The 27,122-nt window shown below is 35.0% G+C and overlaps 1 protein-coding gene across 2 annotated transcripts; it reads right to left on the bottom strand.

Moving 5' to 3' along the window:
* Positions 1-1,944: 1,944 nt before the first annotated feature.
* On the bottom strand, positions 1,945-25,741 carry Smp_145980.1 (sodium/dicarboxylate symporter-related; the record flags this gene model as incomplete). 2 transcript variants are annotated; one of them, XM_018799139.1, is made up of 11 exons in its annotated part: positions 25,417-25,741; positions 25,310-25,384; positions 25,141-25,263; positions 25,012-25,105; positions 23,224-23,266; positions 21,658-21,769; positions 19,764-19,890; positions 18,728-18,961; positions 15,332-15,504; positions 8,654-8,791; positions 1,945-2,740 (listed from the first exon to the last, which is right to left on the bottom strand). In XM_018799139.1, the coding sequence occupies exons 1-10, from the start codon at positions 25,529-25,531 to the stop codon at positions 8,769-8,771; spliced, it is 1,119 nt and encodes a 372-aa protein (XP_018650958.1). In that variant the 5' UTR covers positions 25,532-25,741. The 2 variants fall into 2 exon arrangements, with proteins under 2 accessions (XP_018650958.1, XP_018650959.1); XM_018799140.1 differs by having other exon boundaries at positions 2,578-2,740; positions 15,313-15,504; positions 25,012-25,741.
* Between the last annotated feature and the right edge of the window lie 1,381 nt (positions 25,742-27,122).

Raw genomic sequence — 27,122 nt, 5'->3', positions numbered from 1 at the left:
TAACCAAAGCGTTCCTTAAAGTGTTAGCTGTCTTATAGAAAGCTTTAATTTTATAAGTTTTCAATATCAGGTGCAATTCCTTTGTCGTACCTTGGCGGTAAGGTAAAACTACGGTGCCAATCTAGGAAATTTCATTAGGATTGTTATTTACAGAAGAACAGTTTTGTTTTAATGTGCTTTTAATAATATTTTTAGGACACAATTTCAACCCACTACTTCATATCACAAATGCGTACATTTTCCATACCCACATGCTGACACATAGATCAATACAGTGACAGGTCATACAAATTCGCCTTGACCAAGAATAACTTGACATTGACATATTCAGACCTATTATGATTTTGATTGTACGAAAAATATTTTGCACTGTTTCCTTTATACTATTTAAACTTGTGTTAATTTAATTTCGGTTATTTATTTACTTTGAAGAAGTGGCTTACATTAGGTCACGAAACGTCAGAAATACAATTTTTCTACTCATTGAGATATAACAAAAATATATTTATTACTAACTTTATACCCAATGCTCAATTTATGTGAAACTATCAAGTCCAACCTTGGTATTGATACATATCACCACTTATTTTCATTGCGTAATCTTTTTTGTAACCGTGATTATTAGTAACCATAGCATTACCTGTTATACTCTGTATAACTTATCTTTTCAACTCGTAAATATGTGCTTATCTTATCCATGTTTAATCACTTAATTTATTTGCTATTCTTCTTATTATGATTTCCGATTTCGTATTGAACATCCATTTCAGCCTCACTAAGGAAAGTAGATCAAGAATCTCTTTACAAATACACTACTCCTTGTAATTGCAAGGTGTTTGTAGTTGGCGAGGTGGGGTAAAATACAATGAATCCAATTGTTTCTAAAAGCATTGTTCTTGCTTTGTTTATATTTATCAAGAATTCAAATTGTAAGCAATTTTCAAGTGTATTTAACGATTGGGTTAAATATCTTCATTTTATCAAACCAACTAATTTCAATAATTCTATTTTTATTACAATTTTATGGATGATTTTTCAGTTAATCTGTTTCAGTTCTTCTTATGATACACAGAGGACAAAATATCAAATATGAAGCAGTATGATTTTTGGATTGAGAAAAAAATTTGTAAGTGCTATAAGTAATGCCCGTTTTTGCAAAATTGATTGTTAAATATTCTTAGAAGGGGGTTTTGTGGAGATTTTAGTAATTTTTTTATATAGTTGAGATCATGAGTCAATTGAAGCTAGACCACCATGGAAAACCTGCAAGCATTGCTTGACGGCCGTTTCGTTCTATTGTGGGACTCCTCTGCAGTGCGTATTCACGATCCCGCCTTACGGGATTCGAACCCAGGACCTACCAGACTCGCGCCAGAGCACTTAACCTCTAGACCACTGAGTTGGCCGGCATTCAACGGTGTTAATGTCTAATTTCAACCAATCCACGAAATTGAGCAACCATTCACCGATGTCTTCAGTGAGTTGATATCTCCCAACAGACCTGATAGAACTCCACTGGTTACTGCGTATCACTAGAAATCCAGGAAATATTCAACAAAAAGCGCAATAAATTCTTATTCTATGCATCGTTTATATAATTGATACTGTGAAAAGTACTTGACAATCATTATGTGATTTTCACATTGTATTATGATTAAATGACATAATGAGTTTATATTTCTTAAAACTTATAACTTCGATGAGGATAAAAAAATTCATCACAATTTAGTAGGTTTTCTTTCTCAACTTATTATTTTAACAAATATTCTATTAAATTTTGCGGATACTCATTGAAGCTTTTCAAATTTGTGAACTAATGTAACAATAGATAAATATATTAGACCATTTTAATTTGACTAGTTAATTCGAACAGGATACTATTAAAAAAAAAGAAGTATTACATCGTTATACTGACCTTGAGACCGAAAACTTATCCATAACACTCTACTTATAAATGTTTATATTTTATAGAATAAGATTAATGTTACATCGAAGTTAAGAATTCCAATGGTTTGTTCTATATTCAAGAAAAAATCACATGATAGTATGGAAACAACAAATACATGTACTTATCAAACAAAACTAATAGAATAATGAACTAAACAGCATATGTTTATTCTTGAAGATTTTTAAAAAAATAAATGACAAAGGTATAAATAATAAAGAAGTAAACTTTTAACAATCTTCATGAAAGTTTGAAATTAAAATTAAACCTGGCTAGGAGTTTATGTAATGAAGTCCCTGGTTAGTTCGTACCTTGTAAAAACTAGTCTGAGTATCATCAATTTTTATTCGAATTTATTTATCGTATAATATGATTTAGAAAAATTGTCTTTTTGATGAAAATATCACAAACTTGAAATAAAAATACATCTATGGTAAACACAACAAAGGGTAGGTATTATTTAACATAAACTAAACAAATTAGTTATCACAGCAAAAAGACCAATAGGTAAAACAAAATAATACAAGGGTGTACTTTAGTGAACAGAAAATAAAAACAATAAAACACAAACAAGAAAAGACAACAACAACCGAACACTATTTTCTTTTGATCAATGAATTGTTTAACAGCAGCTATGATACACTGTCGGATGATGCTGAATCGCTGATAACTTTTGTGGTTTGAATGAAATGATTTTGAATATTCGACGTCGAACTCACCTGGTGTAACTTCATATGAATGAATAGAACACAAGTACCATGACTCATAACATTTACAACGGTACGTAATCGATCACTAAAGCAAAATAATATGAAGAAAATAAATATTAAATGGTATCAGTTGTTCATAGGTGACAGGAAATAACTTAACGTAAAAATTCAATGAATGCATCAAATTACTGAAAAAGATTTATAAAACCAAGAACAATTTCTAAATTAGTCCGACAGACAATTATCAACAATCAACAGAAGTTGTTTAAAAACATGATGTTTAGCAAAGGGGCCTCTTTTCAGCGAATTCAACATCGACCTGTTCAATGAAATTTTAGGAGTTTAGAAAGTAGAAAATGCAGAAATGGAGTAAATTTGAATACTCCCCATTACATAATCCTTTTATTTTAATTTCTATTTGAAAAAAGATCCCACTAACATTCACTAACAGTGCTAAACCTTAATTTTATGTCGACTAGGTGATTGGGTTATATAATAAACCACTTCATCGCCTAATTATTATTTATGATATTATTTCCTTCTTTATATGACTTTGTTTTCAATATATAAATACTAGTTAATCTTAACTACAATGTTAAATATTTTTTGTTCATATTCTGTTTCTGACATTTTTCCAACTTTATTTTGTTGATAAAAGGATACCAGCCTATTTTTTATAAGAAGATAAATAATTGTAAATTTAGGTCGTTTGCAGCTGATGAGAAAACTTGAAATATAATGAATTTACGTTATTCTGTAAACCTTGTTCTTTTCTTTTTAAATTTACCAAGGGATTAAGATGTGTGAAATTTAAACAAACTAAATTAGGAGTTTATTGAAGTAATCAGTTAAGAATAAATGATAATTAAAATGCAACAGAATTAATTTGAAATACAATTTTGAATACCATTGAATTTTGCAGAAATATACCACTTAGTTAAATGTTTAACGCAACTCTTTACGTAGCACCATGAATGGTATTATTCGAATACGAAGATAAATAAAAGTTGTACATTTTGAAAAGCACATTAAATTGTGTTTATGTACAGGTAATTAGTTATTCCATCAGAGCAATATAACCATATCATTAATTTAATTATTACAAATATATCTAACACAGATTAATTAATTTCAGGACGAACTAAATTGCCTTGCATTTATTAGAAACATGTGATGGTTTATTCATTTAACTGTAAAAATAAATCAAGGTATTTACTTTGACTTTTTTTTAATTAAAAGATATGTTGCTAAGATATTTAAAGATGTGCGTTTCGTCCTGGTTGGGACTGGATCAATCAGCTGTTATTAAATTAACATATCGGATAGTTACAAAATCTGGTGGATTAGAATAAATCAACAGTTTATTTTTACAGAATACTTTAGTCGGATGAAGATATTACACTAATTTTTAAAGTCGCAAAAATATCAATCTGTATAGAGAAGTGTAGACTTTGAGTTTTTTTTACCGTGTTTTATCCTGAAAAGGCCTAACGCAAAAGAGCTAGCATAAAAAATGCACATAGGTAAAGGTGAGTATTCAAAGAGAATGAACGAAAAATAGCAGCCAGTTCGTTTTAAAACGATTTAGTTAGGTATTCACTACATTTCCAAGTGACAGAAAACATAAAAATATCGAACTAAACTACGATTAGTGAATTGTAATTACAGTGTGATTGTTTATAAAATCAATTAGTATACATTTGTCCAAAACAATACACAATATATATTTAAAGGTATTAAACTACATTAAAGGCTATGTTTTTTATGCCTTATCGGAATAGAAGTGGAAGGTGTGAAAAGCAGCAACGGTACTGATTTTTCTAGTAGTGAACGGTTACAACTTCGGAAAAGAAAAACTGATTAACGACAAGATTTGGAAATCTACGGAATGTCGTACGGTGAAGTGCCGCTATACGTAATATGAAGTTTTATAGTTGAATTCATGAGTCATTTGAAGCTAGAGCACCATGGAAAACCTGGAAGCACTGGACGGCCGTTTCGTCCTATTGTGGGACTTCTCAGCAGTGCGCATCCACGATCCCGCCTCGCGAAATTCAAACCCAGGACCGGCTGTGGTCTAGAGGTTAAGCGCTCGCGCGCGAGACTGATAAGTTCTGGGTTCGGATCTCGCGGGGCGGGATCGTGGATGCGCACTGCTGAGTCCCACAATAGGACAAAACGTCTGTCCATCATAGAGGTAAATTCAGTATAATAAAATTGTTTTTCACCATGAACTGACACTAGTTGTAAAGTCATCGAAAACAAGTAGGCATTGGAAAATTGTTTTGTTTTTGGGAAATCACTCTTCAGAAATGTTTTCACATTAGTGAATAGTGTTGAGATGGATTCTCGAAGTTCTAGCGAAAAACGAAAGCCAGTCGTCTATAACTATATCAATGGTGAAACATATCACTGATGATAATCACGAAATTAATGAGGTTGGGAATACGAACCATTGGATTTCGGCATAATGATATAAAAGTATTGAGTCAACTGTGAGATTTGAAGGTCTAGAGTTTGTTCATTAGGAAGTTTTGTGGGTTAACAGAGCTGACAGATCCAAGGCTAGTATAAAACAACTATCTAATCCCCTCTGGATTTCTTAAATGCTCTTTAACTGATGCTAATTCATGAAAAGTAATTCAAAATTGAATATTTTCTTCAAACCGCTCTACCCTAATTGAAAATAACGTATTCATTCATTACAGCTTATGTCGATACAGTCATCAATCACCTATGATATTAAAATGTTATTTATTTACAACTGACACATTTCTTAATTCCCTAGTAGATATTACGACTACTGAATATGCAAAGTTGACTAGTGAGTGAAAATATCAAAGAATGAAATAATCTAACATAGAACTGAAGTAACTAAACTGACAGTTAACGCATTATTTTTCAATGGCTACAACATTCTAGAACTTCGAAATGAACACTATGATAGGAATGTTGGTTGGGTGATCTTTCTTTACTGATTTGAAGGGTATATCAATGAAATAGATAGCTTGCAGAGAAAGTGCTTTCCTGATAAGGGGTTATAACCTAGGACGAAATAGATATCCAGTGCTCTTTTTTTCTGGATGATGTCAGTTTGTGATGAAAAATACATTACAAGTATATATAGCACAATGTTATGCACTAACCAAATACCGTTTGATATTTTTTTAAAAACTGGTTGTGTTTAAATTCATCGTCATTGTTATTCTATAAAAATGAGACGATGTCACTTGAGACAAAGTAAACGAGGAAACGGTCAAGAATTAACAGCTGATGTCGTAGGATTATTAGTAGTATTTATTAAGACAGTTAAACGACTAGTTTTAAAGAAGATTAATTAGGATGCTTAAATCACATTCTGTATTTTATGTATTGAATGATATTTAAAAGTCTGAATAATTTGTAAGAGGATGTTGGAAGACCGAACAGAAACAATGACACAACAATGTATTATATCATTAACACAAACAGGAAAATACGAGGTGCTGCATCAACATGGTATGATAGACGGAAGTGAAAAATTATTAATTACATCATGAAGTTTCATTATTATCCTTGATTAGACATTTCTAACTCAGTTATGCCAGTTTGGTTAAATATTGTGTCATAAATAACATTTTTTGGCTGATCAATTAGTTAGTCAGTGGTAACATACTCTGAAAACGATGCGTTCATCATTAAAAAGATTAATACAGTCAGTGCATTTATAGTTTAGCTATCTCATTCCAGAATCCCCATAAGTTACATACGTTCTTACAAAAGAAGTCTGTAAATTAGTAAGGGTTCATAGATGAGCAGTAATCATCATCTACCGCAGGAGAGGTTCCAGACCGTTGCTGTTACCTTGACATGGTGGTCGGGCTTGTTTATCGCAATAAAACAGTCGATCTATGCTGGCCGGAACAATCGTTCTTCGGGGTCCTACCATGCAAGACAGGTTGGTTGAAGAGCGGTAAGATTAAAAGCAGCAAACCCAAGGTCCTAAGGCAAAGTCTTACTGCTGACTGTACAGAGGTGTGTCGGCAGTAAGGTGTTTCCTTCAGACAACCAGCATAATAGCGATGCTGCCTTCCCACAAACGAAGAAGGGGGTTTGAACACGTCGACCCTAAAAATGCACACCTCACCTCATTCCATGGATACCCGTCTCCGGCGGTAAGGTCCTTTAAAGAACGGAGCTAACACGGAAATTACTCACAAAAAGTCCGTGTGTGACCGACCTTGAGCAGTTGTCTCTTGAGCACTGCAGTCACACTCTCAAGTCACTAAGACCACTTCCTATTCAATTTCTTTTTCAGGTACCTTTGGAAGAACCCTTCGACGATGTGGGCAACCGGGAAGTGATAACCACCCTCATACCTCTAACAGCACTCAAGATCATTGTGTTCATAATCAATCTCCTTCTTCAATTCCCATTATTCCTCCTACATCGACTCTTAACACTAAACTGCCTCTTTCGGTTTCTTCCTCAAGTGTCACCACAGACAACGATTCTAGTGCGCGAAACACTGTCACAGGTCTACCTAAACCTCACTCGTAAGCTCATTTCATCAGGCTCTGAATGCGATGAAGAGCGAAAGCAAATCAAATCTAGGTTAACAAAATGTCTAAGGAACGATCGTGAGCAGTGGTGGGCGACGAAAGCAAAAGTGATGGAAAAGGCAGTGTCTGTAGTTAACATCAGACAGCTTTTCAGACTAATAAAAGAAACCGGAATTAAGAATTCAATTGTAAGAGAGACAATCTCGGAAAAAGACAAGACTCTTATCTGCTCTCAGTCCAGACGTTTAGAACGATGGGCAGAACACTTTAGTGAACAGTTTAGCTGTCCCTCAGCTACTCTACAGTTAATCGTAAAAGACAATAGTACACCATAAATTTGTGTCAGATTTTAAATTAGGTTAAAGTAAAACAAACTAATGATATAGGAATTTTAATTATATTCTCTGTGATTGATTATTCAAAAGAAATTTTAATCTTTAATAAATTACTGCAATTATAATGATCATGTAACAGAAATCACTTCATATTTTATTTGCAATTACGAGCTATGATGGTGGCGCTGTCGTCAATAAGAGTAAAATTTTTATTCAAAGAAAAAACGCATTGCATAGAATATGAAAGTCATTGGTAACACTGTGCTTTCTTTATTCACTGACGACCTACTAAAGAGATATTGATCGTAACAATATAATCATACATACATAACGTTTACTTTTATTTATCTGTTAGATTTTATTTTGTAAACAATGAATAAAAGTTTGCGGACGATAATATTTTCTGCAGAAAAAGAAGAAGCACACAAATTCTTTTACGTGTATGTAATCATAGCAATGCAGATAAACAGAAATACAAGACAGTGATAGAAATTAAAAAGTGCAAAAATGATATCTTAGATTTTGTCCAGTAAACTTACTTTTATTGAACTGTACAAATTATTTTAAGAAGTTGACCATTTATACTAATTTAAGAGTTTTAGTTCAAGATTATGCATATTTTCACATACTCATTGCTTCGTGGACTTAACTTTAAAAACACACTTTAAGTATGGGAGCCGGTGATATTAGCCGGTTAATCAAACTGAAGTAAAGTGGAGTTTGAATACGCACGTTATTGGCTGAAAGCCGAACGCCTTGATCATTGAGGCACAGCTCCACGTTTTTTTATAAGCGTTTCTTTGTTCAGGAATGGCAACAGTACCCGAGGTAAAGTTTCTTTCCTCAATTTTTGATGGAGATTATTTCTAGTTTTTTGTTTACAAAAGGTTGATGTTAATAGTTCTGATTAATACAAAATGGTTATTACTCATTAATTTGAAATGAAGATATTCTTTATAGATCATTTGTTATCTATAGCTGGAGCATTATATCATCAACTAACTAAGAGTTATGACTACTAAAATTGAGAACATTAACCACTACATTCAAGATAGCGATGATTGTATGTAGAAAAATAAAACTGAAACTGAACACACATACATACAAAATTCTAATACTTACGCGATAAACTCAGTAACAAAAAGTAATGATACGGAGGTAGATTCAGAAATGTCAAATGCACGTGTTATTAGAATAACAGTTATAATACTTGCACTTGGAATTGCAGGCAGTGCCATCACATTGACACTGGATAAAAATCTAAATTCAGAGGAAGGCAAAACAAAACACAATTAAATATGACAAATATAAATTAGAATTATAAGACAAATTTCAACAAAATAGAGATGATTATGAATATCATATATTAAATATGACATTGTTTGTTCAAGGCATACCGACCTCCTAACATGTCATTAAATGATATACTGAAGCAATACATATATATCTTGTGAAGGCTCATTTTTATTCGAACACTATTTGGTTAAGTTAAGCTTATGTCAAACTGTCATCGGAATTGTCACTCTCAAGTGTTGTTTATCATAGTTTCTCACATTTTTATTTAACTTTGTCACAAGAAGAGTTTCACAGATAACGCTTTTTTCTCTTACCGTTTTAGAAATTGGTCTGCCAGGAAATTCACTTATCGATTTGGAAGGTAACGATGACAGTTTGGCTGGTTGAAAACTGACAAACTCTGTCTTCTGATTGCACGGAGCAACAATTCAAGAGAGTTTACTATGCGTTTCTCTTCTCATAACTGTAAAATATTCGTTGGTATCAAACCCTAAACTAGTGGTTGGGAGTAAAATTGTTGGACGCATCCACCACTCACTTATTTTGGAAGCTTCACTAGTCCTAGTGGTTTGATTGCCTGACGAAATCTCAAAAATTCAGATCCATTCACTCACTAACTTCCCTTAGATTCTGAGTTCAAAACAGTTTTATACATTTCATTAATCGACCCCATTCTTTCTTCTCTATGCCTAATCTTTTTTATCATCACTGGTGCTACCACTACTATTACTACTGATTATATAGGTTTTGAATAAATTTTGATGATTTTATCTTGCTACGTTGATGTATTGTGACAGCTAAGACTATATATATCAGGGTTCATCGTTTATGACTAACTGGCTGATTGCTTTGTTATGACTAGAAAGGTAAGACAAAAACTCGCTAAAATTCTTGGGCGAGTTGAAGTGAATAACCGATATTGGATCTTGTAAATAAAAAAGCAATTAGGTAGGAGGATAAAATCGCTACTCAGTTGTCAATAATAGTGTTGTGATAGCGAAAATACTGGATAAAATTACTAAAGCTCATCTGACGAATGTAAAGGTAGCCAACTAATCATTGCGTACAAGTCCAATAAGTGAATATAAAAAAAGCAGAACAGGTGGCCAGATAACTTTTTTATTTCGCTTGGAAATTACGCATACAAAAGTAGGTATTTCGATAATTTATTTTAAGTACAAGGGATTCAAGGACGAATGGTTGCATCCTCAATACCAGGCTTACGCCATTTGTCATACGCAATTGATTTATCATGAAAATATTTTACATCACATTAGTGAAAGTAACTGAGGAGAGATGAAGCTCAATGTCTTGCATCACATTTCTACACCATAGAGTTCGAAGTTATCGATAAAATTCTAGTGAATATTATCAAGATATAAAATAATACAGTATACTGAAGTCTTTTGGGCATGGGGTTAGCGACCCTATCCCGCAGAAAAGCTAACTCGCTAAAAAACGCTAACCAGAAGAAATAATTCAAACCATTTAAACTCTGCCCTGGGAGTTGAAGGAATAATTATGACGTCTCATGATGAAAGCCGAAATTCTTCGGAAGTCACGAGACCGATGCACCTTCTAACAACCAGAGCAACACTCTTTATAGGTACATGGAACGTCCGGACAATGTGGGAGACAGGAAAGACCAGCCAAATAGCAATGGAAATGAGGAGATACAACTTGGCAGTACTCGGAATCAGTGAAACGCATTGGACACAAACTGGACAACAAAGGCTAGGGATGGTTGGAAGAGAGTTAGGGGCGGCCAAACCGAAACATGGCATCAGTGCTTGAAGTCACTAATCTCTAGTCTGAGCCATGTTGGCAGATGCAGACTACCTGGTTGGGGTCCGCGTGACTATCGTAATAAATGGTTGGAGACTGTGTGACATGACTCAGAGTCGATCACAATGGCGTAGGTGTATACACTCTTTATCTTCCCTTAAACCTTGAGATTAAAATTGCTTCATAACTTTTTTCCTTCCTATACTATATCCTTATATACAACCTTTCTTTATATACTACCACCACTAAATTAATTACTTCTATGAATCCGGTGTTCATCTTGTTGTGCTAACGAGGTATGGCAACTTGGACCGATGCATATATGTGCCTGGTCCTACGTTGTCGCTGACTGACTGACTGACAGGAGAGATGCTGCTGTACTCCGGTCACGAAGGGGAAAATGCTCCACACACTCAGGGAGTTGCTCTAATGCTGTCCAAAGAAGCACGAAATGCAATTGTGGGATGGGAATCTCATGGACCTAGGATAATTAAAGCATCATTCAGAACAAAGAAGCAAGGGATCACAATGAACGTTATCCAATGTTATGCACCCACCAACGACGATGATAAAGATCAGTTCTATGAAAGGCTGCAATCAATTATAGAGAAGTGCTCACGAAAGGACCTCACCATCCTGATGGGAGATCTAAATGCTAAAGTTGGAGTGGACAACACAGGATATGAAGATGTAATTGGACGACATGGATTAGGAGAGAGAAATGAAAATGGGGAGAGACTTGCAAACCTATGTGCATTCAACAAATTGGTTATAGGCGGCACAATATTCCCACACAAGCGCATACACAAAGCTACATGGATCTCACCGGACCAAACCACAGAGAACCAGATAGATCATATCTGTATCAACAAAAAATTCCGAAGATCAATGGAAGATGTGAGAACCAGGAGAGGAGCTGACATAGCTTCAGATCACCACCTGGTTGTGGCCAAGATCAGACTGAAGCTAAAGAAAGACTGGACAAGTGGACAAACAGCACTACAAAGGTTCAATACAGCCTTCCTTCGAGATACTGACAAGCTCCATGAATTCAAGATAACTCTCAACAACAGGTTCCAAGCTCTACAGGATCTACTGAATGAACAAGAAACTACTTTGGAGGACAACTGGAAAGGGATAAAAGAAGCACTAACTTCAACGTGTCAGGAGGTTCTTGGTCCTAAGAAGCATCATCACAAGGAATGGATCTCTATGGGAACCCTGGACAAAATTCAAGAAAGGAAGAATAAGAAACTAGCAATTAACAACAGCCAAACACGAGCAGAGAAAGCCAAATCACAAGCAGACTACGCAGAAGCAAACAGGGAAGTGAAGAAAAGCATTAAAGCCGACAAGCAGAAATACATGGGAGAACTAGCAACGACGGCGGAAAAAGCTGCAAGAGAAGGGAATATGAGACAACTATATGATACGACGAAGAAATTGGCAGGAAGATATAACAAACCAGAGAGACCAGTCAAGGACAAAGAAGGAAAGACAATTACTGAGATTCAAGAACAGAGGAAAAGATGGGCAGAATACTTCGAGGAACTGTTGAATAGACCAGCCCCATTGAACCCACCGAACATCGAAGCAGCACACACTGACCTTCCTATAGATGTCACTCCACCAACGATCAAAGAAGTCAAGATGGCCATCAGACAAATCAAAAGTGGGAAGGCGGCAGGACCTGACAATATACCAGCAGAAGCACTGAAGTCAGACATTGAATTAACTGCAAACATGCTTCACCTTCTACTCAAGAAGATTTGGGAAGAGGAACAAGTGCCAATGGACTGGAAAGAAGGATATCTCATCAAGATACCAAAGAAAGGAGATCTGAGCAAATGTGAAAACTACAGAGGCATCAGTTTGCTATCAGTACCAGGAAAAGTTTTCAACAGAGTGCTGCTGAATCGGATGAAAGACGCAGTAGACGCCGAACTTAGGGATCAACAGGCTGGATTCCGTAAGGATAGGTCGTGCACAGACCAGATTGCGACACTATGGATCATCGTTGAACAATCAGTTGAGTGGAACTCATCACTATACGTCAACTTCATTGACTATGAGAAGGCGTTTGACAGCGTGGACAGAAGAACATTATGGAAGCTTCTTCGACACTATGGAGTTCCTGAAAAGATTGTCAACATTATCCAAAACTCATACGATGGATTACAGTGCAAAGTCATGCATGGAGGACAGCTGACAGATGCATTTCCAGTAAGGACCGGAGTCAGACAAGGCTGTCTACTCTCCCCATTCCTCTTCCTTCTAGTGATTGACTGGATTATGAAGAATTCGACATCTGACGGGAAATACGGAATACAATGGACAGCTCAGAATCAATTAGATGATTTGGACTTCGCAGATGACCTAGCCCTCCTCTCTCATACACACGAACAAATGCATATGAAAACAGCAAATGTAGCAGCAGCCTCCGCATCGATAGGCCTCCACATTCACAAAGGAAAAAGCAAGATTCTCAAATGCAATACGGAGAACACCAACCCAATCACACTTGATGGCGAAACTCTGGAGGAGGTGGAAACATTCAAGTACCTGGGAAGCATCGTTGATAAACAAGGAGGATCGGATGCAGATGTAAAGGCGAGGATTGGCAAAGCAAGGGCAGCATTTTTACAATTGAAGAACATATGGAACTCAAAACAACTCTCAACCAATTTCAAGGTCAGAATCTTTAATACCAACGTCAAGACAGTCCTACTGTATGGAGCTGAAACGTGGAGAACTACTACGACCATCATCAGGAAGGTACAAGTATTTATAAATAGTTGTCTACGCAAAATACTCAACATCCATTGGCCGGATACTATCAGCAACAGCGTTTTATGGGAGAGGACAAACCAGCTTCCAGCTGAAGAGGGAATTAGGAAAAGACGTTGGAAGTGGATTGGACATACATTAAGGAAATCACCAATGTGCATCACTACTCAATCCCTAACTTGGAATCCGGAAGGGAAGCGGAAAAGAGGAAGGCCAAAGAACACACTACGCCGGGAAATAGAAGCAGATATGAAAAGGATGAATAGCAACTGGAAAGAACTGGAAAGGAAGGCTCAGGTCAGAGTTGGATGGAGAATGCTGGTGAGCGGCCTATGCTCCTCGACGAGGGGTAACAGGCGTAAGTAAGTAAGTATACTGAAGTCTTAATTAACAGGGGAAAGTGGTGTACTCTTCCAAAACAATGAAGAAATAAATGACCTAAAAAACAAATTATTCACTTGTGCAATGATTTTTTAATTTTTCGTTTAGAAAGTTATGCTCAGTACAGTGGTAGAAAGTAACCAGTTTTAGTTGAGTGAACTTAGTTGTTTGGTAGTATAATGAATCTACACACTGTTAGATATATTGAGTTATGTTTATCCTCAAGTCTAAAACCTAGACATGATCGAATTAGATAAACAGAAATAGTGGTCTGTTACTGTTCATGAAAAAAGAGAAAAAAAGGAAGTCATGATAGCAATTAATAAAGTTGCTAAATCTCAAAAATCAATAATTTGTTTAGAGTTTTAGTACTCTTTCAGAGAAACAAATTAGACATTGTCCTGTTAGATAAAGTGGGAAAATTGGAAGTTACATGGACAATTTAGATTAAAAAATGAGGATATTTGACATAAATTTCACACCTATTAGATAACTTATTATACGGCAAAGCAGATTTCTACCTACGTCTAGAAAAAATTAGGAAGATGATGTGTTCAAATTTATCAACATCTCAGTTAGATTCGAATAGTAAAGGAGCTCTGTTGATCTACGTATCAAGTGAATCTCGGTAATCATAGCAAAATACCAACTGACACTTAATAACTTACATTACTTGTGTTATTTCCAAGATATTTATTTGGATATGAAGGTCGAGTATGAAACATAATGGTGAACCTTGAAAGATGATCATTAGAGTTTTGTGACATCGAAAGGTTACAAATACTTTTGTGTGACAGTATACACAGTAATTAAATGGGATTTGAGTAAGGAGACTAAATTTGTTGTAGGTGTGTATTAACTGGTAGAACTGAAACATGTGTTGCATCAGTCCAGTTGATATGTATCTCGACTCTTTCTATATTGCCTACAGAGAGAGAGAGAAAGGGATAGCGGAAGAAGTCACAATACAGCTAAGCTATGGAACTAATTCTAAAATGTACAAATACAAGTTTAACAACTTGTGCTTATGGATGACAAAAACCTCTTTCATTCATCCATTCTTTCCGGACATATTTTTTTATTTTTTATTCTTTGTTAAGTACTTTTCTGTGTTGTAAAATCGAAAGAATATGCTACTTCATGAAATTTAACAATGGTTCAATCATTCAGTTAATAGGTAATTAATAAGAGATGCACACTATCAAAACGTAGTTGATAATGTGGAGATTTGACATGGCCATGACTAGTTTAAATCAAAGCATTTATTACTACATATTTTATACATGCAATCTTGGACTGACAAAAACGAAGACATATGAGATATATAAAGTTTAGAGTTGCTTCTCAATCCTTAGACTGAAGTTACATTCAAGAAATTTTAGAAATACAACAGACAAAATAAGTCATTGTTTTATTAAAATGTAACTATAACGATGGCGGTTTGTGTGCAGCTATTATATTCGTGTGTGTGTTTTTCTAATGAAAGTGATTTTGTGACTTTTTAACAATAAAAGAAAAATATTTAAACTTACCCAATTGCAATAAACTGACCAGCATTTAAAGATTGTTTAGTTAATTGGGCTACAAAGCAAACAGCAGATGCAATAAATGCAGCAGATCCATTTGCATTGAAACTTGTGAGAAACGGTGCTACAGTTCGTACCAAATCTGACTCAATTCCATAACGATCACAAACTTGAAAAAGTTGTGGAAGAGCAATTAAACTGGAAGATATTTTTTAACGGAAAAAATATTTAAATTTATTAGAAGCGGTTAAATTGACGTGTTGTACTGTAATGCATTAGAAACTGTAGGCTATCAACTTCTAGGTTCGATTATCAGATTATTTTAATTTCACATTTGTGTTAATTCTGATTATTATCGATCAATTTCATTATTAAATTTAAGTGCATTATATAAACCCACTGAATTGTTGGCTCACTTTTTCTCTTATTTTATTCTGTTACAGATTCTATCATATACTGTTTCTCACAATTCCCCAGCACACAAAGTACCTTCAGGCTAAATGAAAACCTGCCAAAGACTGAACGCTAAAGTACAATCTGGCAAGTTGAGTGTAGAGGATACATTCAGATTTTGATAAATTTAATTATTATTTCATTTAAATGAATGTTTAAGTAGATTTAGGTAGAAACTATTTAGGATGTCCGTACTCGCTCATACCCATCTTTTTGTCATTATGACGACGTTTCGTAACACGGTACCTCTATCTCTTAAACATACTGGGAGACTGTTATTTGGAAACTAAAGGCAAAAATATTTTATATATGCCATTTTGTGAAGTTATGCATTGATGTCTATTCCAATGATCAGAAGCAAGGTGTCTGAGTGAACCTGTCCATTCACTTTACTAAGGAATAATAACAGCATGACAGATTAACTGATGAAATACAAGTAAAAAATAATACTCATTTTACATTCGCCACTGTATGTTCCCAGTTGGATACAACAAGTACTTGAATAACAATGTGTTCCACCTTAGTCTGCAATTAAAAGACAATGTGGTTGGGGATTTTAAACACAGACAAAAACCAGCCATGTGAAAGAACCAGTGAATAAGTGATGTAGCTGGAATGATAAGATAGTGTTATATTTCCTCTTATTACAACCCAGAAATTCCTATTGCTTAGTATTCTTGGACACTGATTCACTCGACAAGTCCCCAAATCAGAACACGGTTGAACAGGAAGAAATTATATTCTGAATAACAAGGGTAGATGGAAGGAAGAAGCACAATAAGAGATACGTTAGTATATATATAGTTTTTACGTGAGATTCTAGAATCTTCTCCAAGTATCGACTAGCGCTGACTGGATAAGAATTAGCCAATCAACATGCGCCAAATCAATCGTGTACAGAACATGATTTAATCCAATCTATGTGCAGCTAACAGATAGATAGATAAAAGGTACAGTATATAGTATGAGTGTTTTAGGGCTAGTAGTCATGATTTCCATAAATGGAGTAAAAGTAAATCAATAAACAAGAAATCAAAGGACTGAAAAAAACGATACTAACAGTAGCGAGGAAGTAAAGGAAAAGACAGGAAATGGAACTTTGGGGGTTGGATAATGAAAGACAAAGCATGTGTATTTTTATCAAGCTATTGAACTAGCTTAAAGGTTAAACCGCTGATTTATGGAGTGTAATTGTCAGCTGTCAAATCAATTTCAAAAACACAAATAAAATTGACGGTTGCAAAGTGAGTGATACAATTTAAAACCAATTACAGTGGGATTATTGACTAACTCCGTTAATCTTGAAAGCAACAAATATTTGAAAAAATTGTAGTTATTCAGTTGAACATGTATTTAAAGCTCTTTTTAAAGCAGTCTCGTTCGCTTTATTACTTTAGCGGGGATGATTTAACAAAAGTGAGAAGAGGGGAATTGGAATTCCAGGAATTTAACTACGTTGGTGTGTATGCACACATCCTGTCTAGGGGGGGGGGTATAAGACATTGTTACTCAACGCAGTCTTTTGATAGCACTAAGTAACAATGCAAGGATGTTTGAAATGCGTTTCTCCTCCTCTAAGTTCAAATTGTTGCTTCAGGACTGACCTGCATCAACACATGAACTAAGGATAGGGAGTGAAATAGTCGAACGCGTCGACAACTTCACTTATCTCAGAAGTCTGATTAGCCCTAATGGGTTGGTGTCTGACGAAGTCTTTGCACGAATTCAAAAGGCTCGTTTGGCTTTTGCCAACTTACGTCACCTATGGTGATGGCGTAATATCCGTCTGTCGATTAGGGGATGAGTATACTGCGCAGCAGTTCGCTCTGTTCTACTTTACGGCTGCGAAACGTGGCCATTAAGAGTGGAAGATACTTCTAAGTCACTAGTATTTGACCAAAGATGCCTTAGAAATATTGCTCGCATCTGCTGGGATCACCGGGTAAGTAATAGTGAGGTTAGACGCAGGGTATTAGGTAACGATGGTAAATCAGTTGATGAGGTCATGAATCTTCATCGACTGAGATGGTTGGGCCATGTGTTACGTATGCCTGAACACCGATTGCCACGACGCGCTATGATGACTAGTATTGGGGACGGTTGGAAGAGAGTTAGGGGCGGCCAAACCAAAACATGGCATCAATGCTTGAAATCACTAATCTCTAGTCTGAGCCATGTTGGTAGATGTAGACTTGGTTGTGGTCCAGGTGATTAGCGTAACCAATGGTTGGAGACTCTGTGTGACATGGCTCAGAATCGATCACCATGGTGTAGATGTATACACTCTTTGTTTTCCTTTAAACCTTGAGATTAAAGTTGCTTTACATCTTTCTTTCTACGAATTAATTCTTTCTTCCTGTACTATATCCTTACACACAATCTTTCTTTCATATATTACCACCGTTAAATTAACTACTTGTATGAATTCGGTGTTCATCTTTTTGTGCTAATGAGGTATGGCAACTTGGACCGATGGATATGTGTGCCTGGTCCTACGTTGTAGTTGACTGACTGACTGAGAAAACGTTAAGATTAATCCAAAGGATCATAAACATGCAAGTGAAGTGTAAATCCATTTTGATTACTTGGTATTATAGGAATCCGTCTCCAATATGAAATGACTTGAAACATCTTTAATGTTTAGCTTTTTAGCTGAAATCTTAAGAATAAACTATAAACTAGTCTTATAAAGATAGTTACATGTTAGTGATTGAAAATTACACATCAGCTAAGTTTATATACAAGCTTCTGTGCAACTATACAAGATGTTTCACCAGACGAATCAACAAAATGTGAAGTTAATACTTGGTAAATAGTTGAGTTTCATAGAATAACTAGTCGAGAGTCTGAGGAGACTGCTTTAAATCGTTTTGTAACTTTAACTCCTTTGTCCTATAAAAATATAATAAATTCCGATAGATTTAAAGAAAATAGTTCATCAGAATAAAAATTCAAACAACAAACTTACGAACTGGTCGAACTGAAAGCAGTCAATATAGGCTCAGATAAACAGCAATAGAAGCGAAATAAATTTCGTCTTACTGCTATGAAGTAAAATACTGGCATGATCACAAGTACAATGATTGAAAGAAATGTAATTGACGATGCTACGAACAGAATTAATGCGACAAAATTATCGCCAATTCTTTCCATTCGTGCAATTGCATATGCGATTAAACTTATCATGGCGATTGGGAGCAATCTAAATAAAATGTTAAATAACAGTTTTAACTTCGAAAAGATATTAAAAATTCTTAAAGAAAAATCTCAATTAACTATTGAATACATTGATTGGGATTCAGTAGAATTTCTTGCACTTGATTTTGGATTACATAGATTTTGTGAAGCATTTAGCGGTACTACTTGACTCATTGACCAACAGGACTGGTTTGAAACTATACAATTCAGTGGTTACAAATAGTGTTTCAAATGTTTAATCATTCCTTCATCAAGTGATTGGCAATGTACTTTTGTTAACTAAGTAGAATAATAATAATTTCAAACATTATATTCCAGTGGAGCCTTGACCAATTGACTGTGTACATATCTAGATTTTTTTGTACTACACTTAGTATTATTTTCATTGACTGATAACTAAATTGGGGATGTGTTAAAGATAAGCTATTGTTGTATGTTAGATCAACGTATATCAACAAGCTAATTAACGCCAACTGAAATTGTTACCATTACATGCAGAATACGCTTTTTCAAATTGATTTTCGAGAACTATCTAGCCTGAATCCTGAGATAATAACATGAATTCACTAACAACTTAATAATGGATAGTTACTTACATGTTGTTGCTAATATAAAAAATCTACCTGGATAGTTTACGGACAGGTTTCATGAGATTTAAAATTGACGACAGTAAATCCAGTATTCTGTTTGCGAGTCATTTTATAAATGATTACAAATTTCGATTAAGACTATAAATTTCTTTAATAAAAAATGAGCAATGTTTTGTTAAAAACTCAAATATATGGAATCAAAAATAAAATTCTCACTTGATAATAAACTCAATAATTATGGTCATTATTTCGGAAATACACTCAAACATTGCAATTAATGGACGTAATTTTTCCCTTCGAGAACCCGCAACTAAACCAATAACAAGGCTAGTGGTAAACAATCCTATGAAGAAAAAAAATTGAATAAAAACAAAATGACGTTGTCGCATTACTAATAGCAATAATAAAAAGTAGAAGAGTGAATACAGTCAAGTAACAAATGTATTACAAATGCATGAATCATGTGAAGTTGTTCAACATTGTTATTCACTTGAAACAATGCCTTAATGATTAAGGGATTTGGTGTTTTACTACGTTTCTATTACGTCCTATTGGATTTACTTCGAGTGCTGTGAACGAACACTCACGTGGGGACAACCAAGTTTTAATTAATACAAAATTACAGAGTATCTTGGTAAAATATGAGAATCAAACACTGAATATTTTGTTGGAGATTTCCATCAGTTGTCCTTCACGTTCTGCATAGTTCTTCCAGTTCACAATTCCTTTCTGTTCCCATTTCTATTATCTTCAGTTCGATCTTCTTAGCCTTCTGCTGCCAGCTTTTCCACTTCCGACCAGTGTGACATACTATTTATATAGACAGACATAAGTAGAATACACCACACGTGTACTTAAATGGTGTACGTAATTCATGCATAGCTCTTTATTGGTCGAATTCCAGTAAGTCAGTCAGCTAAAACATAGGACCAGGCACACATATGCATCGGTCCGAGTTGCCATACCTCACCCTTCAATGACAGATACTGTCATAGAACCTCTAGGTCTACAGAATCAAATGCTGCTTTTAAGTGAAGAAAAAAATATTATTTTTGGACGCCGATAGGCATGCCTGTGTTCTAAGATCTGATGAATGGCGAATATGTGGTCGATACAGCCACGACCGGGTCTGAAGCCAGCCTGATTTTCTCGTGTTTTCAGTTCACGAGTCTTTGTTACGCACCGAATAATTATTGAGGTATTTCGGCTGCAATACTTTATACGAGACGGGTGAAAAGTAGCTTTATACTGGGTAGTTAATTCGAACATTGAATGAATCTTACAGCCCAACAGGATTGGAGGTTTTTGTTGAACAATGCAACTTTACCTTTAGGCTTGAATAAAACAGTATTAGATCGGAAATTTAAGCTAAGTATTCCACAGAAAAACGCGTATATGATACATGTTTCGATTCAACAGATGTAATAAAACCTATTCAGAGCGTTATACCTAACTTGAATTATATTTTTTGAAATACAGCAGGTACATACACAATAGTCTTTTGGTAGCTTATTCAAATCTAGTCTGTCTGTTATGTATCATAGTGCACATTAAAAGACGAAAAGTTAAAACAAGATGCGTAGTCTAAAAATGCTTAAATCAAACCTAACACTTCAATACAGTCTTAGATAGTTACTGAGAATTTCTGAACAATACGAATATTTTATGGCTCCCGAATAACAACCAAAAACAAGGTTTATAAACAGAGATGGATGGTGGCTACTAGTGGAATCCAGGACGCACTTGACGTCCTACTTGGGACTCGTCAGCTGGATGTATCAACAACCAATACAAAAATGAAAAAGAAAACAAAGATGATGTGGGGTATATACGAATTAGTTTACAATTAAAAATTCATTGCAAGGTTTGGGGAAATTTTAAGTATAAAACAAAAACGAAGTTCCATGATTGGTATAATTCGTTCATCAAAACACGACCATTCATACATAAACACATTCAAATAAAAACACACTAAAGAAATTTACCAAAAAACTAAATCAGACATAATAGTCGGTTTTAGGTACTTTTTTGAACGTTATTCATCCATGTAGTGAAAGGTTGATAAAATACTAGCATCTTACTAAAGACAAACAGAGAAAATGTATCTCACCTAGGATATTTGTTTGTTCCACATGCTTAATTACTCGTTTGTATGTTATAGATGAAGATAAATTACCATTTGAGTTAGGAAAAGATTCAACTGGCTCGTATGTTGTAACTGTCTTTAACATAAATGAGAGTAAAGAATGATAGTAACAGTCAAATAAAACCAACCAAATGATAAGAGGTGAATTTTAAAAACAATTTATTTAATATTCAAATATAATACAGTAGATTCTAAGTAACACATGCTGAGAGTAAGGAATAAAAGAACATGGATACAATTTTGAATATATAATCCAGTGGTTGAAACTCTAATGCCTAATTGCTTGGATCACAACCAAAATATTGTAAAAACAACATTTACAACTTTTTCTCAAAGTAAATTTATCTAATCGGCAGAAATTATAAACAAAGGTTTGTAGAAGATTTACTGTAATTACATCAGTCTGAACTAGTTAACCGAGAATCCTAATTAATCTAAGGATAAAGGGAAAAGCAAAGTTCATACAAAACCCCTGATTAAGACTCATCATTATTTTAGACTAACTGAGAAACCAGACTAAAATATCGAGATTTCAATTTAAATTGTGCAATTGTGGAACCTAAAGAGAATTTATTGCAAAGAATATTCTTCGTACATACATTAGTATTTTAATATATATATATTCTTTGTTTATCTATCAAGTGTTATCTTGAGTACTTAGACTAAACACCGTATACATGATGAGGCAAATACTCAAGTACCATCATATTTTGAATAGCAATAATACATATCGCAGTGGTGAATTACAAAAGAATATAGATAATTGTCTGGATTGTTGATGATAACAGAAATGTTTACAATGAGGCTCATTAAATTATAATAACTTATGAGTTTTGTGTAGACTGACTAGTTAAACAACGTAGAATACGTCTCGATCAGATAGATATCTTATACATAATAAATTCAAGTTAATTACTTGTATGGATTTGTTCTTCATACTTTTTATACTATCATGTGGGTTGAATAGACTAATATCTCGACAATTTTTGCGTTTTCCAAACTAAATATACTTCGGATGGTGGATGGAAGTTGAACTTATAACGCATATAGTCCATTAAGCTGCTGATTCATCATGATCACCAACATTTTCAGAGTAGTTGTAAGTTAGTGCTAATCAAATAGCATCGTCTAAAATTGCCGTACGTTTCTAACATCCGATAATAGAAATGAAAACGAAATGCTACCATGAGTTAAATGAGTACTGTGGAGGTAAAATAAAAACCGTTGGTTATAATACTACCATTACGATTTTAACCACAGTAGTCGTCCGCGCAAATATATGGTGAAATCATCCTCTAAATATTACTATATTAGTGATGTAAACTCTTTTAATTAAACATTAGAATGTTGATTTTATAATCTATTTGAATGGGATAAATAACCCTTAAATTATGCACTTAAGCTACAAACAAATGACGTGAAGTGAGTTACATGGATGCTGACAGACTTTGAAAGGGAAATATACAAAATTTTGTTTACAATTATTTAAATAATGACATTATCATTGATAATCGCCCGCTGAAAACTTACCGAAAACAAAAACATCCTAACAATGTTATCAGGAATCATATTTCTAAAAATATTTAAGTGAAAAAAAACTTTTATTTGAATGCAGATCGTATATATTGTACTGAGAATGCAATCAGAATATCAGTGAATTTATTTTTAAGAATTGTTAGAATTCGTAGAATATGATAAACCTTCATTGATAATTAAAACCATAGTCAATATAATTTGTGCCTATGCAACAATCATCAACAACCATCAAAATGCATACAAATATTCCTGTAAAAGAAGAAAAGTTATGTGATACCTTGAGAAACCCCAACCAAGTCTAACTTCTAGGTACCCATTATAAACCTATTTTGAATAAGTAAAATGATCTCTTTACTATTTTCATGACCATTTCAGTAAACTAGACAGTCTAGAGGAACTTATTTGTTTCTGCTAATCGCTGACTAGTAGTATCCCACAAACCCTGATAAAGTCGCTTCTTTAGACATGGGAGTCAAGTCAGTAGTTCGTCAATTTTTAGGTCTAGTTACTTATTTTCTAGTTCACTAATGGACCTAAATATATATCATCAACTTTGAGGAAGCTACTACGTCTTATTTAAATTTTCTGTACCTACAAGTTTTATACCCCATTAGTATACATGAACTGAAGCCATTCACGAAGTAAGAAGTGTCATTCATACAATCCCTATTACACAAGATGAAACTAAATGTCGTTGTTAACTAAACTTTACGAGTTATTTTACATTCTATAGAGGCGAGGCATAGATTAAAACAGATTTATTTCCGTACCTAAAAATAAGTTGCAATTGACACTACATATTCTACCCAGTGGATCTATAGATACGTTAACATAAAAAGTAAAACAACCAATAGCTATTATGATTGACTTCATAAAGACTACAAATGAAAGTACAAGACGCAAAATGATGTCTTTAGTAGATGAAATCTGCCAGGTTGTTTGTTTTAAAATAGTCAGAGACTTGGAACATGATCAAACAGGTTAAGCAGTACGGAGACTCCCTGATATTATGGGTATAAGGCTAAGTTAAATAGCCGAAATAAAAAACACTAAAGTGACAAGTAACTGGAATGAAAAAGCCATAATCCTATCGTTTACTAATATAGGAAGTCGACATTATAAGTTGTGTAAGCAAAATAATAAATACATGCGTTTTATTTAATATAAAATGTACTGAGTGTAGGTAACAAGATAATCAGAGAGGGAGAGAGGAACTGGTAACATCATAGTCACGGGATTGAAAAATATCCAAAACACTTCAGGAAACTGAAATCATCAAGAGTAACGGAATCGTGCTTCTCCCATGAGCATTTGGGGTCGCAGTCACCAAGTCAAATACCCTTGCTCTTAAACATGTGAGTCAGTATACTTGAAATTATGACACGGTGTATATTATATTACATCCGGACAGAATTTATGAAATGTTAGGTGATATGTTAAGAAAACCACTTAATAAAGGGTTTGGAACTTGTTATAATTACAATGATATTTGACAAGTTCTTATAGGAGAAGAGAGTTACAATGTGTATTGAGTGAATAAATGCAAAATAATAATACCACTCTGACAACAAAAATACGTTCAGAAACTGTGAAGTAGCTTTTTTTAAAAGCCTACTTCTAGCTCCTGAGTAAAGTGGTTGACAAGAGGTTAATATATAGTAGTAAGTTTTTCAGAATTATTGTTACCAATGACACAAACTGTCAATATTTTTTCACAAAGCATATGCACTTACAGATAACTTAGTACCGTAAAATTAAGGGGTTCCTCACACTTAGACTGACCTGAAGAAGTCTAGAAATACGTCCGAGATTTCGATTTTCCTGGAGCCTTTTGACAATCTGTTCGTCTCTTTAACACTTGTGGTGTATCTACCACCTAAAATAAACAGTTAGGCACAAAATGTCATGGACCTGGATCGATAAGTGCGGTAATACCGAGACCAAGAAAAGCTCCACAAATATTCATCGAAACACAGTATCCCAAAGCAAGCACCGCCATTTTCCCTTGCACTGAAGGCTTCAGCTTAGACGACACTACACATAATAGACGTTTGGGAATTCTGCAGAACACAGAGATTACTTGACATTATATTCGTGGTTATCAGAGGGATAACAGCCAAATTTAATGACCTGATAAAAAGTTCCCCAGGTAGACCTATTATTGACTAACAGTTTACATATAATTACCTATCCATAATAAGACAGGTTCTGGGACGGTAAGAAAATTTAGCATAACACCCAGGATGATTCCTACTACAATTCCTATGAGAGTGGACAGAAGAACAAGATTGTTTTGCAGCATAGCTTTCCACCTGTAAAAAGTAGTATTCAGTGTTTGACAGAAACTATGACAACAGTTTGCCAAACCTCATGATTATTTCTCAAAGCGTTTTCGAAACCTTAGATGCAGTTTGATCCTGTTGTGTATATCCACATAGAGCTGTTGTATTCGATCATTTATATGTAGCGCATCTAAACTAAAACGGCCGATAGTCTGATTGGTTCATTCGGCAGATGGTGGTCTTTAGGCCGACCTTCAACCGTAGCGCACCAGACTTCACGCTACCGAATTTTTATAGTCAGATTGTCCAAGTCTCACCCCTGTACTAATGCTGGTTTTCGTCGATTGCTTTCATTATCAAGGTTAAGAGCATTTCTGTGCCTACTGAGTCGTCCGACTTTCCAGGTGCCCAGACCGAAACAGGTGGTTTTCTCAAGAGGCCACACCCGGAGCCTTTGACCTAAAGGTATAACCCACAAGGCAGTGGCACAACGTCAGGAGATGAAGTCCCATGGTAGTCGGTGACCAAGGGTTGGTTCATACGCCATTCGTTCCCTCAAAATACTGAAGCCCATGTGCACCATTGGTTTGGAATCAGGATTTTTCAACTCACCTGAGTGGATCCTCCATATCCACCAACCCGGTTAACGTGCCGGATATTCGCTTTTCATCCTCTCAATTTCATAAACAACACCTCTTTGCGAGAAGGCAGTGAGTAGGACTTTCCTGGAAGTGGTTGTATGCACGTAGCCATGTGAGAGCTGATTCTCCCCACTCTCGGTCATACCAGGGCATTTGAGGGCACGGCTGAGAAATGTGGTCACTAAGAATAGTAGATACTTCTAAGTCACTAGTATTTGACCAAAGATGCCTTAGAAATATTACTCGCATCTGCTGGGATCACCGGGTAAGTTATAGTAAAGTTAGACGCAGGGTATTAGGGAATGATGGCAAATCAGTTGATGAGGTGATGAATCTTCATCAACTGTGATGACTGGGCCACATGTTACGTATGCCTGAACACCGATTACCACGACACGCAATGTTGACTAGTATAAGGGATGGTTGGAAGAGAGTTAGGGGCGGCCAAACCAAATCACTGCATTATGTTAACGTAGGTTTGGTTGGTCGTTTACCGTATTTCAATGGCTGTAACTACATGCAAAATTGATTCATGAGGTTGCCAATCGTCATGCCGTTGTCCGGCCTCAAGGCTAAGGAAACGACCACAGCTTTCACTCATAATTGGGTCGCCATTCTTAGTGCTACAATCACGAAAACAACTGATAGCTGAGTTCAATTTGAATCTGGGTACTCAACAATTGAACGAAACTTTTTGGTTCTAACAGAATACGTTACGTAGCATATAGTCCTCAGGTCAGTCGGTTGGTAGGACGTTTCCACCATCACTTAAAAGCTGGCCTTATGCCACACTGTCACTCCATTCTGTGGACAGAATTCATAGCATTTTTTATGTTAGGAATAATGATAGTCTTCAAAGCTGATTCATAGTGCTAATAGGTAGAACTAGTTGTTGGAATAACTTTCAGTCTACCTGGCGAGTTTATCAATTCTTGTAGTGAATGTAAAAAGCATGACCGAGAAGTTCCTC

Source organism: Schistosoma mansoni, chromosome 3 (genome assembly GCF_000237925.1).
Source record: "Schistosoma mansoni strain Puerto Rico chromosome 3, complete genome".
NCBI lineage: Eukaryota > Metazoa > Platyhelminthes > Trematoda > Strigeidida > Schistosomatidae > Schistosoma > Schistosoma mansoni.
This window is presented reverse-complemented; position numbering and strand designations above follow the sequence as displayed.